The sequence below is a fragment of the Ranitomeya imitator genome, chromosome 2 (genome assembly GCF_032444005.1).
Source record: "Ranitomeya imitator isolate aRanImi1 chromosome 2, aRanImi1.pri, whole genome shotgun sequence".
Taxonomy (NCBI): domain Eukaryota; kingdom Metazoa; phylum Chordata; class Amphibia; order Anura; family Dendrobatidae; genus Ranitomeya; species Ranitomeya imitator.
This window is the reverse complement of record NC_091283.1, coordinates 381,855,321-381,867,842: the sequence shown is the minus strand read 5'-3', so window position 1 is coordinate 381,867,842 and position 12,522 is coordinate 381,855,321. Positions and strand designations below refer to the sequence as shown.

At 39.8% G+C, this 12,522-nt stretch overlaps 1 protein-coding gene across 2 annotated transcripts in view; it reads right to left on the bottom strand.

Annotated features, from left to right (window-relative positions):
- Positions 1-254: 254 nt before the first annotated feature.
- LOC138664060 (zinc finger protein 665-like) overlaps positions 255-12,522 on the bottom strand; it is a 99,783-nt gene continuing 87,515 nt past the window's right edge. For both annotated transcript variants that reach the window (XM_069750477.1, XM_069750476.1), the window contains one exon: positions 255-2,125. In XM_069750477.1, coding sequence (XP_069606578.1) covers positions 369-2,125 — 1,757 coding nt within the window. In that variant the 3' untranslated portion in view covers positions 255-368. The remainder of the gene's footprint in view (positions 2,126-12,522) is intronic.

The window sequence follows — 12,522 nt, the reverse complement described above, 5'->3', positions numbered from 1 at the left end:
TGCAATCATTATGTGTGTAGGTGATTAAATTATCACCTGTGCAGTACAAGGAAATCCTGAAAACATGACCTGTTTGCAGCCCTCGAGGAATGCAGTTTGATGTAAGGTGTATTGTGGATAGTGCTTCTCCATTGCAAATGTCAAATCTGAAGACATAGAAAGCCACCAAACAACCTTTTAAGATTGCAATTTTACAATACAAATAAATATTTTATATACATGGTTTACATTTACGTTTAATTTTTGGATAATAATTGCTTTTCATTAACAAATGTTTATTGATGATTGAATACAGACAAGTTATGTCACTATATTTTGTATTTTTTTCTTTTACATGATGTCATAAAGTTTAAAAATAAAGAAAATGTTTACTTCCCTGTGTGAGTTCTCTGATGAGTAACAAGATGTTTGTTCTCACTAAAATAGATACCACATTCTGAACATGAAAATAGATTCTCCCCTGTGTGAATTCTCTCATGACTAACAAGACTTCTTTTCTGATTAAAAGATTTCCCACATTCTGAACATGAAAATGGTTTCTCCCCTGTGTGACTTCTCTGATGTATCACAAGTTGGTATTTCTCACTATAACATTTCCCACATTCTGAACATGAATATGGCTTCTCCCCTGTGTGAATTCGCTGATGTCTAACTAAAGCACGGCGGTGTTGAAAACATTTTCCACATTCTGAACATGAAAATAACTTGTCCCCTGTGTATATTTTCAAATCTTTAATAAGATGTGATTTCTCTGTAAAACATTCCCCCCATTCTGAACATGAAAATGGTGTCTTACTTGGGTGAGTTCTCTGATGAGTAACAAGATTTGTTTTCCTATTAAAACATTTCCCACATTCGGAACATGAAAATGGCTTCTCCCCTGAGTGAATTCTCTGATGTATCACAAGTTGGTATTTATCACTAAAACATTTCCCACATATTGTACATGAATATGGTTTCTTCTCTGTGTGAATTCTCTGATGTCGAATAAGATGCGATTTGCATGTAAAAGATTTCCCACATTCTGAACATGAATACGGCTTCTCCCCTGTGTGAAGTCTCTGATGAGTAACAAGATTTGATTTCCTATTAAAACATTTCCCACATTCTGAACATGAATATGGCTTCTCCCCTGTATGAATTCTCTGATGTATCACAAGTTGGTATTTATCACTAATCAATTTCCCACATTCTGAACAGGAAAATGGCTTCTCCTCTATGTGAATTCCCTGATGTTGAATAAGACGTGATTTGTATGTAAAACATTTTCCACATTCTGAACATGAATATGGCTTTTCCCCTGTGTGAATTTTCTGATGAGTAACAAGATTTGTTTTCTTATTAAAAGATTTCCCACATTCTGAACATGAAAATGGCTTCTCCCCTGTGTGAATTCGCTGATGTATCACAAGTTGGCATTTATCACTAAAACATTTTCCACATTCTGAACACGAATTTGGCTTTTTCTCTGTGTGAACTCCCTGATGTTGAATAAGCTGTGATTTGTAAGTAAAACATTTCCCACATTCAGAACATAAAAATGGCTTCTCCCCTGTGTGAATTCTCTGATGTATCACTAGTCGGTATTTATAACTAAAACATTTCCCACATTCTGAACAAGAATATGGCTTCTCCCCTGTGTGAATTCTCTGATGTCTAACTAAAAGATGGTGCAATTGAAAACATTTTCCACATTCTGAACATGAAAATAGCTTGTCCTTTGTGTGAATTCCCTGATGTTGCATAAGATACGATTTGCGTGTAAAACATTTCCCACATTCTGAACATGAATATGGCTTCTTCCCTGTGTGAATTCTCTCATGTACAACAAGATGCGATTTACTTTTAAAACATTTCAAACATTCTGAACAGGAATATGGCTTCTCCCCTAGGTGAGCTATTTTATGGCCAACAGCTCTATTGTGACTTTTGCTTTGCATATCGGTCTTTGATGAAGCACAAGAAAGGACCTGCTGAAAAGGATCAGGTATATTTTTTCTTAGAAAAGCATGAGGTATATCAGGGATAATGGGATGTCCTTCATATATATTTGGTGTGATAACATTATCATTTGCTTTAAAATCCAGAAATATCAGATGTCCCTCTGAGCTCTTAGTAAAGTCATCTGCCAACAACAAAATTGATTTAGTTATTATTCAATAACAGTGCATTAAAATTCTCTTAACATTTATATTATTATATAACATTTACATACAAATTGTAGTTCAATTCATTTATCAAATGACTGAGACTTAAATTACAGACTAAGAAATTATGATATTAGGCAAACAGGTTTCACTTTTTCACCTTTCTCTTAAATCCATCTTCATAGGCTCATGTTTCACTTCGCCTGTCACAGATCATTTCCAGTTACATGTTCCTGTTTTAATGTACACTCATAAAAGAGTCTAGGTCAGTGCCATTAGGTGGTGTCCATCTTGTATAATTTCAGACAGACAGCTACATGCAGTTTAGCACAGAGCAGGACACATGGGAGGAGCAATATAGTCATGAGAAATAAACCAAAGCTTTAGAGCAAGTGTATGTATTCTTTCCTTTTTTTAGTAGTGGAACTAGGCAGTGGATACAAGAAAGGAGAATGATTCCTTTATTACTCATTTATATGTCATGGAAGCAATTGGAAATACAATCTTCCCTCACGAATATAGTAGTGCTAAAAGTAACTGAAAAAAAAAATATTTGCAGCAGTGTCCTCTGCAAGCCATGGTTGGCAGTCCCTGATTCTTCTACAGATCTTCTAACTTCAGACATCTCTGAGCATGAAAAATAATTAAACTATTTCTAGTTATTAAAGTTGCAATTACCGTATATACTCGTGTATAAGCCGCGGCTTCTACTCGGGTTGACTTATACATGAGTATATACAGTATGTTTTTTTTTCATTGAACTGTCCTTCTTATCAGTAACCTTCAAAGCTGTTGTTTCACCTCTACCACGTTCAAACTTTTACTCCTGGGGGCACTTCCTCGGCACTGGTCGCATAGTATGTTTTGATGTCTAATGAATTAGCACAGTAAACTCTCAGCTCCCTCCTACACTTGTTACGGTGGTGTAGCATAGCCATGTCTGTCCACACACTAGCAAACAGGTATAAATGCAAACATTGGCATCAATTAATCAAGAAAAGCGATTTTCATGAATCTGTAGTGTCTGATGAGTGGAGTGCGCCTATGTGCGCTATGCCAGAAATCTCACTCCAGTGAGGGAATGGCAAAGCTCGTCATGAATTAGATGAGCTGTGGCATTATGCCTCCATTCTGCTCCAGCTACTCCCATCTCGGCGAAGCTGGGAGAAATTGTGACTTTGCAAATCTTTTGTGCCACTTTTTTTGGCAGAAAAGCTTTGATGTATTGGATAGATACATAGAGCTGCGGACCCTAATATCAGGCATAACTGCTGAGAGACCACGCAGATCCCATTGACAATTTTGCAATTGACTGACGAGTGATGGACTAGACCGTGGCTGTTTTCACTGCTAGGGCAGTTATAGGGAAATCACAGTTTGTGTCTATTATATACATATATGATTCCAACCCATAGAATAGAATATACACATATACATACGTACACACACACATAGATACTCCGATACGGTCACCGACATCTAGCTGCCACCACCAGTTGTATATACAGACCAGTTGGGCACCTGTTACAGATAGCATATAGCTTCAGGGGTGTGATTTACAGAGCAAGGGGATCTAAGCTGTTAAGTATATTATATCCAAAAAGTAGGCAGTTTTTATAAAAACATATAAAGTTGTTATAAAACAGACAAAATAATACAGTATAAATAATTACATAAAATAAAAAGGATTAACAGAAGAAATGTACTAAACCTGATGTTGAAGAGTTGGCGCTAGCTTTTATGAAGGTGAGCTCTTTGTTTTTGGAAACGGACACAACTATAGTATCTCTCAGAACTGACAAAGATTATAGTTTGGCATGTGCTTTTATTAACACAAAATACACTCATATACCTACCCTCTGGTGACTTAAAACAGGGCTGGTTATGGGATAATGTGGCTCAGTCTATAACAAATTATTGGATTCTCAAATTCCACACTATCTTCGCCCCTGGAGGTTCCAGGCAGGAGCTACTACTGTCATGTTTCCTATCACGATTTTATCTCTCCAAAAAGAGGAAACATGGCATGTATAGCATCATCCATCTTAAGATATCTAACCGCCTAGTAACGTCAGACACTGCGTTACGTTTACCACTTCGTTATGACTCTGAAAATATGACTTTCATAACTGTAGGACTCAGAGTATTCATAAAAAAACCCAAAATATTTATAATTTGGAAAGGGAACAAAGTAGTTGATTTGCTGTACTCTGTAAATAAAGAGTCTAGGGCCATAGGGTGTCTCCACAGGCTATAAATCTATCACCTTCCACATTCTTCTGTAAAGGTACCGTCACATTAAGCGACGCTGCAGCGATATAGGCAATGATGCCGATCGCTGCAGCGTCGCTGTTTCGTCGCTGGAGAGCTGTCACACAGACAGCTCTCCAGCGACCAACGATGCCGAAGTCCCCTGGTAACCAGGGTAAACATCAGGTTACTAAGCGCAGGGCCGCTCTTAGTAACCCGATGTTTACCCTGGTTACCATTGTAAATGTAAAAAAAAAAAAAACAGTACATACTTACATTCCGGTGTCTGTCCCCCGGTGTCACCTTCCCTGCGCTTAGTAACCCGATGTTTACCCTGGTTTCCAGTGAAGACATCGCTGAATCGGCGTCACACACGCCGATTCAGCGATGTCTGCGGGAGATCCAGCGGCGAAATAAAGTTCTGGCCTTTCTGCTCCGACCAACGATGTCACAGCAGGATCCAGATCGCTGCTGCGTGTCAAACACAACGATATCGCTGCAACGTCACGGATCGCTAGCGATATCGTTGTTAAGTTGTTCAGTGTGAAGGCACCTTAAGTTGAGGATGGAATTCCTGCCTGTTATCTATCAGATTCCACTTTTAATTACCTGTTTACAGAGGAGGGGGTTAGGGAGTCTCAGCTGCAGTTAATAGTCATAGAAAGGTTATTAAAGTAATATTAGATTGTGAGCCCCATCAGTGACAGCGATGATAATGTGTGCAAACTGTAAAGTGCTGTGGAATATGTTAGCACTATATAAAAATAAAGATTATTATTATTATTATTAAGATTTGAGAGTCCTCACTTTCCCTTCAGTGGCTAACTGAAAAGATGGTAACAAATTGCAAGCTTTTGAGAATACTCAGGTCTCCTCATCACGCACAGAATAACAGAATCTGAAGAGTCACATATTTATTCACAAGAGGACACAGGAATAATGCAATAGATAGTTGTGCAAAAAAAAGGGAAGAAGCCAGCACTGCTTATGGTCAGAACGCAATAACTGAAGTGCAATTGCACATAAATTCTAACTGTATTTCAAATATGAGACATTTAGCAAACAATTGATCAATTCTTTGAGCTACCCCGCCACTTCACGGCAATCTCATAATGGGGCAGTCCTAATCTTCGTATTTTATTTACGTTGTGCCATTATGGCTTCCTGAATGTATAAAAAAAAAAAGGACCACATTAAATGCGAACTGTACCTGGAGCATTTTCAGAATCACTCCCTTGGTGCCAGGAAAGGCAAGCGCAGGTAAAGGCCGATCAGGTCCAGTGCGGACATAAATATTGTAACAGTTCATAGGTAATGAGTGTGAAAGTTTTATTGTCCTGTGATTGAGGTCTGGTCCATGGTTGTGATGCGCCCAAATGATCTGAAGAGCACATTCCTTAGTTGATATAGAAAGGCATAAATCAATGCAACACATTAATTCCTGCACTGTGTGTGAGTGTGTGAAAGGTTGCCATAAGTTTGTACTCCCAGACTCTTCAGTCTCTCTGAGATTTGAAGTTTTCTTTTAATATCAGTAATCACTTCCATGATGCTGTGATCATGGATACAAAAATGTTTGGCCACAGGTAGATCTATTCTTTTTTTCAGCAGCTTTACTACTGCCAAAGGCGAAAATTTAAAATTACTCCCCTCTTTGCGGTAAATAAACAATTCCTCAATTTTTGAGGGGGAAGCTGATTACGGCATTAATTGAATGGTAAAATAACCTGGTGACATGATTCTTGAGGTGAGTATGATTATGGCGACGCTAAACTTGTAGATTTTTTTTATCTTTATATTGAGAAAAAAAATCAGAAGTATAAAAAAAAAAAACAACTTGGCTTGTTGCATCATTTTCTGAGACCTGTTCCATTTTTATTTTTCTGTTGATGGAGATGTGTTAGGTTTTGTGCCCATGATCCAGAAGTAGCAGTGCCTTGGACACAGTGTTAGTTCGCTGTGTCCATAACGCTGCCTTGTATTGAACGCAGGTCAATCCGCATGTATTCACTGAACCATGTGGATTTACCGCATCCAATACATTTTGTATTGGTGAAATTTCTGTTGCAGAGACTAGCGTCTCCACAAGACAAATTAACATGCTCTGGTCTTGAAAGACGCTCTGCATGTCAGTGGCGGTAGGTGATCCGCAGTCGCAGATGCACACATAGTGGAGATAGGATTTCTAGAAATCCTATCCAATATGCTGTTACATTTGGCCACCGTGGGTTTGTTGCTGCATAAATACACAGCGTCAAACCCGCAGCAGTTGCGGATCGAGGGCATGTACCCTTAAGGTTTTTTTGCGTGTTGAGTTGAAATTTTTATTAATACCTTTCTAAAGTATACAGTAAGTACGGAAATTATTCATACTTCTTTAAATTTTTCACTCTTTGTCTCATTCCAGCCAATTGGTAAATTCAAAAAAGTTATTTTTTTTCACATTAATGTACACTCTGCACTCCATCTTGACAGGAAAAAAACAGAAATGTAGAAATTTTTGCAAATTTAATAAAAAAGAAAAGGAAAAATTTTAATGGGTAGAAAGGTGGGATGATTAGAATTTTTTTTACATACTTTTTTTTTCTTTATTTTTCTAATTATACAGAGGTCAGCAGAGAAACCATCACAGCTGCTGCATTCTTCCCACTGACTGAGTTCTCCCTGCTGTATAGTGGGGAGAACGGTCTGTACCAGGCTGCCCGACCTGTTTTGATACATGGACCTAGTCATCGCCGAGCACTAAGAAGTGGTGAGCACAAACAGAGGGAATTTGCAGCTCAGCACATATTGCTGGGCTACAGTACAATGATGCATTGCTCCCCCCACAGCTGTAAACTGTGCATGCTGGAGGGTGTGCTCGGTTCAGTGCTGACGTGGCCTCAAAATGGGAGATGCAGTTGGACACCAACCCCAGTCTTCTATGGCTTGTCACTGCCATATTTGCTTTGTGGATTAGGCTGGGTTCACATTACGTTTAAGCAGTCCGTTAGACGGACTGCGTTACACCGCGGTATAATACGGTGTAATGCACTCCGTTAACGCTGCCATTAAGCACTATTTCAGGTGCAACGCTAGCGCACGCTCAAAATAGGCGTGCACTAGAGATGTGCCATCATTGAGTGACGGACCCTCGGATGCGGGATGCAGCATTTCCGGGTCCGTCACCGCTAGCGCAGATAGAGCATCTGCTAGCTCTATCTGCGCTAGCGCGATCGCATGTCAGCACTTGCGTTAACGCAACCCATTTAACGCATGTGTTGAACGGGCTGCTTTAACGCAATGTGAACTTAGCCTAAGTGTCGAGCTCTGACACTTACAAGCCATCATATAAACAAGGCAGCCCCTAAGGCCGGGATCACACATGCGAGAAACACGTCCGTGTCTCGCATGTGAAATCCAAGCTCTGGCGCCGGCACTGTGGAGCGGAGCGTGCGACCGCATAGCAACACATGGAGCCGCACGCTCCACTCTGGAGTGCCAGCGCCAGAGCTTGGATTTCACATGCGAGACACGGACGTGTTTCTCGCATGTCTGATCCCGGCCTAATGGTCATGGAAAGAAAAAGTATACAAAAATACATTTTAATAAAGTAAATTTCATATGGTTTTAAAAGTAAATGTCATGATTAAGGGAGTTTAGTCTCCAGAAACGCGTTGAGATTCTTACCCATATGGTTCGTGCTGAAGTCTGTATCCTCTATGCTTAAAGTTTGTGAATAAAGAAAACTCTTTTTTTACGGATTCAGTGAAGCTGGACATTCTCTTCTTGTTTAAAAATAAATGTTTATGTACTTAAATAAATATTTTCATAAATTTCCTTTAATGTTAAATACATGGATGTTAACCGTGTTTAGGCACATTGTGAAGCTTAGGAGAGGGGGCTATTTGGATTTGGGAGTGCAGATTTTGCTGGGAGCCATGTCAATTTTTGAAGACCCTTTTTGCTACCAGTAACTTGGATACCCCCTATATTGCTGTGAACAGGTGACAGACCCAAGTGGGGACTTGTTTTTTTGTGGGTTGAGTTGAAGCCTATATTGGTGGCATTTAGGGGTACAGAGCATTTTGTATCAGTTCACATTTATCCTGCGCTGAACACTTACATCAGGGTTTCCATCTAAATATCTGAAATACGCTATTCAGATGCAAAATCCGATGGATCTATTCACGATAATGAGAAAGTAGAGTTACTCCGCACTAGTTTTCGTTCTTTGTTCAGTGCTGTCTTTCTTTTGAGAGGTGCACAAAACTGTTGTTGACTGGGCTTTTATGCTCGCCTAAAAAGACGAACACCACCGGGTCACAGGCTAGAGTACAAAATGTCCGCATCTGCCTTATTATAGGGAATCTTCCACCGGAAGTTCTATCTGAATCAAGTGTTGCACAGATTTGCACGAAACCCCGATGCAAGCGCTCAGCGTAGCGGGCAGGTTAAATATGCGCAGAGCCTTATTGCGATCTTTGGGAAGCAGAATGAACAAATCAACAGCAGATGAAGAATTGGTTTTGCTTATTTTTTACGGCGTTGCTTGTGCAGTATACTGTAAGTGATAACACAGCTATTTTCTTTGGATCATTGCGATTACCGCGATGCAAGTTTTATATAGGATTTTTCTGCTTGGCTGCTGTCACCCACCAAAAGATGCTTTATTTTGCAAAGTAAGTTAAGTTTTTGCATAGCCATATTTTAAGAGTTATAATTTTTCCATATTTCGGCCAACACAGTCATGTGACAGCTTGTTTTTTGCGGGACAAATTGACGTTTTTATTGATACCATATTCGGGTGTTACGCAGAGTGTAGGACAGACTAAGTGCAACACAAAAGAATAAGGGGAAGGGGGACCCAACACTAGGGAAGCAGGAGTGGAGACCCTAGACAGATCTAACATCACCTGTCCTATCTTCCCGATATAGGTTCCACACTTTTGCCGAGCAGGATACCTAATCCCTGCCTCACCCTGGCGATAAACCCTGCACCGGGAAGTACAGGATAAGAACTAGTCAATTCTCACTACCGCTAAAGACAACTGGGATAGACAAACGAAACAGGGGAACCCTTAGCTTGGGAAGACTCAGAGAAAAATGCCAGCGTCCTCCAAACTCCAAAAAGGATGACAGCCAACTGCTTCTGCTCCAAGCCTCAACAGAGAAATGCAAATGGAAATATCACTAGAGCTTGCCAGCAGCAAGCAGGAAGTATATCAACAATCAGATCCAGGTGTGGCCATTAGCATCGGGGAAGGTGGCCACTGGGTCCTAAAGTCAGAAGGACCAGGCAGAATTCTGCAAAGCAAACTGATGAGACCTTCTGCAGACAGATGCAGTGCAACGGTCTGCAGCCTCTGACACATCCGTGACATCCTGCACATGACGATTTTTGACTGCCTTCTATTGCAATTTTTGGGAGGCAAAACTAACAAAAAACAGCAATTGAGGAATTGATTTTTTTTATGCCGTTCTGTGTGTGTTAAAATTGATAAGCCAGCTTTATTCTTCGGTTCAGTTCGATTACAGCGATACTACATTTATATAGTTTTTTATGTTTTGTTTTTATATTTTGCTGCTTTTACATAATAAAAACAATTACATAGAAAAAATAATTATTTTTGCATCGCTGTATTCTGAGAACTTTTTTATTTTTCCACTGGCGGCTTGTTTTTTGCAGGACAAGATGACGATACCATTTTTATTTACATTTGACTTTTTGATCACGTTATATTCCACTTTTTTTTCCAGCGGTTTAATGAAAAAAGCATTTTATTTTTGCATTGTTTCCTATTTTTTTTTAAGGAATCCACTGAAGACATTAACTAGTCGGACAGTTTTATAGGTTGGGTTGTTCCATGTGCGGTAATACATGGCACTTTAACCCCTTAAATAATGCAATCAATATTGATCACAGCATTTAGAAGGCAGGCAGAAGGAAGGGGCCCTCTCTGCTCACCGATTGGTGCCCCTGCAACGTCATCGCGGGGTCCCAATTGTTGTCATGGTGACCCATGTCATCATGACGACATTCGGGTCACCAGTCACTAGCAAATTTGTAAGATCATGCGCAGTGCATGATCTAACTAACTGTGTCTGCAGAGCTGACAGTTCTAATGCATTGCTATTATTTATAACTGCAATCAGACTGCAAAAAGTGAGTGTCCCAAAGTGGGACTAGGCAAAAAAAAAAGTTGTAAAAATATATTTTTTTCAAGTCACAAAATAATAAGAAAAAAAATGTATAAATTGTACCCATAAATAAATATTTTTATTAACCCCCACCACCACCCCCAAAAAAGTACATGTTTGGTATCGCTGCGTCCGGATAGACCAGACTTATAAAACTGTGCCACTACTTAAAACCTTCAGTGAAAAAATCATACCACTGAGCAAAAAGTGGACTAAAATGTGATCAAAAAGACGAATGAAAATAAACACGGTATCGCTGAAAACTTCATCTTGTATCACAAAAAACAAACCACCACACAGCTCCATCAGCAGAAAAATAAAAAAGTTATAGCTCTCAGGATAAATCAATATAAAAATAATTTTTTCTATAAAATAGTTTTTATTGCGTAAAAGTTCCAAAACTTAAAAAAAATATATAAATGAGGTATAGCTGTAATTGTACTATCCTGAAGAATAAAACTGCCTTATCAATTTTACTATTAGTATCATTATCTATTATTATAGTGCCATTTATTCCATGGCGCTTTACATGTGAGGAGGAGTGTACATAATAAAAACAAGTACAGTAATCTTACGTACTATTATACCGATGGCAGTATCCCCCGCTTTGATGTGGGCTCTGGCGGTGAGCCCACGTCAAAGCCAGGATATGTCGGCTGTTTTGAACAGCAGCCATGTGCCCGCAATAGCCGCGGGCAGAATCGCGATCCACCCATGGCTATTAACTACTTAAATGCCACTGTCAAACTTTAACAGCTGCATTTAACAAGTGCCTCCGGCCAACGGGCTGGAAACGCGCACACTGGTGACCTGTGTCACGTGACCGCGGGTCACCAGTGTGTAGGCATGACAACCAGAGGTCTCCTTGAGACCTCTATGGTTGTTGATGCCGGTTTGCTGTGAGCGCCACACTGTGGTCGGCGCTCATAGCAAGTGTGTAACTCTGCTACATAGAGGCGATCTGAGCATCGCCTCTATGTAGCAGAGCCGATCAAGTTGTGGCGGCTTCCAGCCTCCCATGGACGCTATTGAAGCATGGCAAAAGTTTAAAAAAAAATGTTTTTAGAAATATGAATATGAATATATATATATGTTCAAATCACCCCCTTTCGCCCCATTCAAAATAAAACAATAAAAATAAAATCATAGACATATTTGGAATTGCAGGGTTCAGAATCACCCGATCTATCAATAAAAAAATGGATTAACCTGATTGCTAAATGGCGTAGCGAAAAAAAATCGAAACACCAGAATTACGTTTTTTTGGTCGCCGCAACATTGCATCAAAATGCAATAACGGGCGATCAAAAGATCGTATCTGCACAAAAATGGTATAATAATTGGCACGCAAAACAGAAGCCCTCACCCAACCAGAGATCACGAAAAATGGAGACGGAACGGGTCTCGGAAAATGAAGCAATTTTTTTTCACCACTTAGATAAAAAAAACCTAGACATGTTTAGTGTCTGTGAACTCGTACTGACCTGGAGAATCATAATGGCAGGTCAGTTTTAGCATTTAGTGAACCTAGCAAAAAAGCCAAACAAAAAACAAATGTGGGATTGCACTTTATTTCCAATGGTATCGTTCAAAAGTACAACTTATCCCACAAAAAATAAGCCCTCACATGGCCATATTGACAGAAAAATAAAAAAGTTATGGCTCTGTGAAGGAGAGGGGCGAAAAACGAAAACACAAAACAGAAAAACATGAAGGGGTTAAACGATATAAGTCACAACTGCTACAGGAGGAGAGAGGACGCTGTTCGTGAGGGCTTACAATCTACAAGGGATGGATGAGGATAAAGGAGGCGGGGTAGAGCTGGTCGTGCAGCGGTTTGGTCGATCAGTGGTTACTGCAGGTTGCAGGCTTGTCTGAAGAGGTAGGTCTTCAGGTTCTTTTTGAAGGTTTCCATGGTAGGGGCGAGAGTCTGATATGTTGGGGT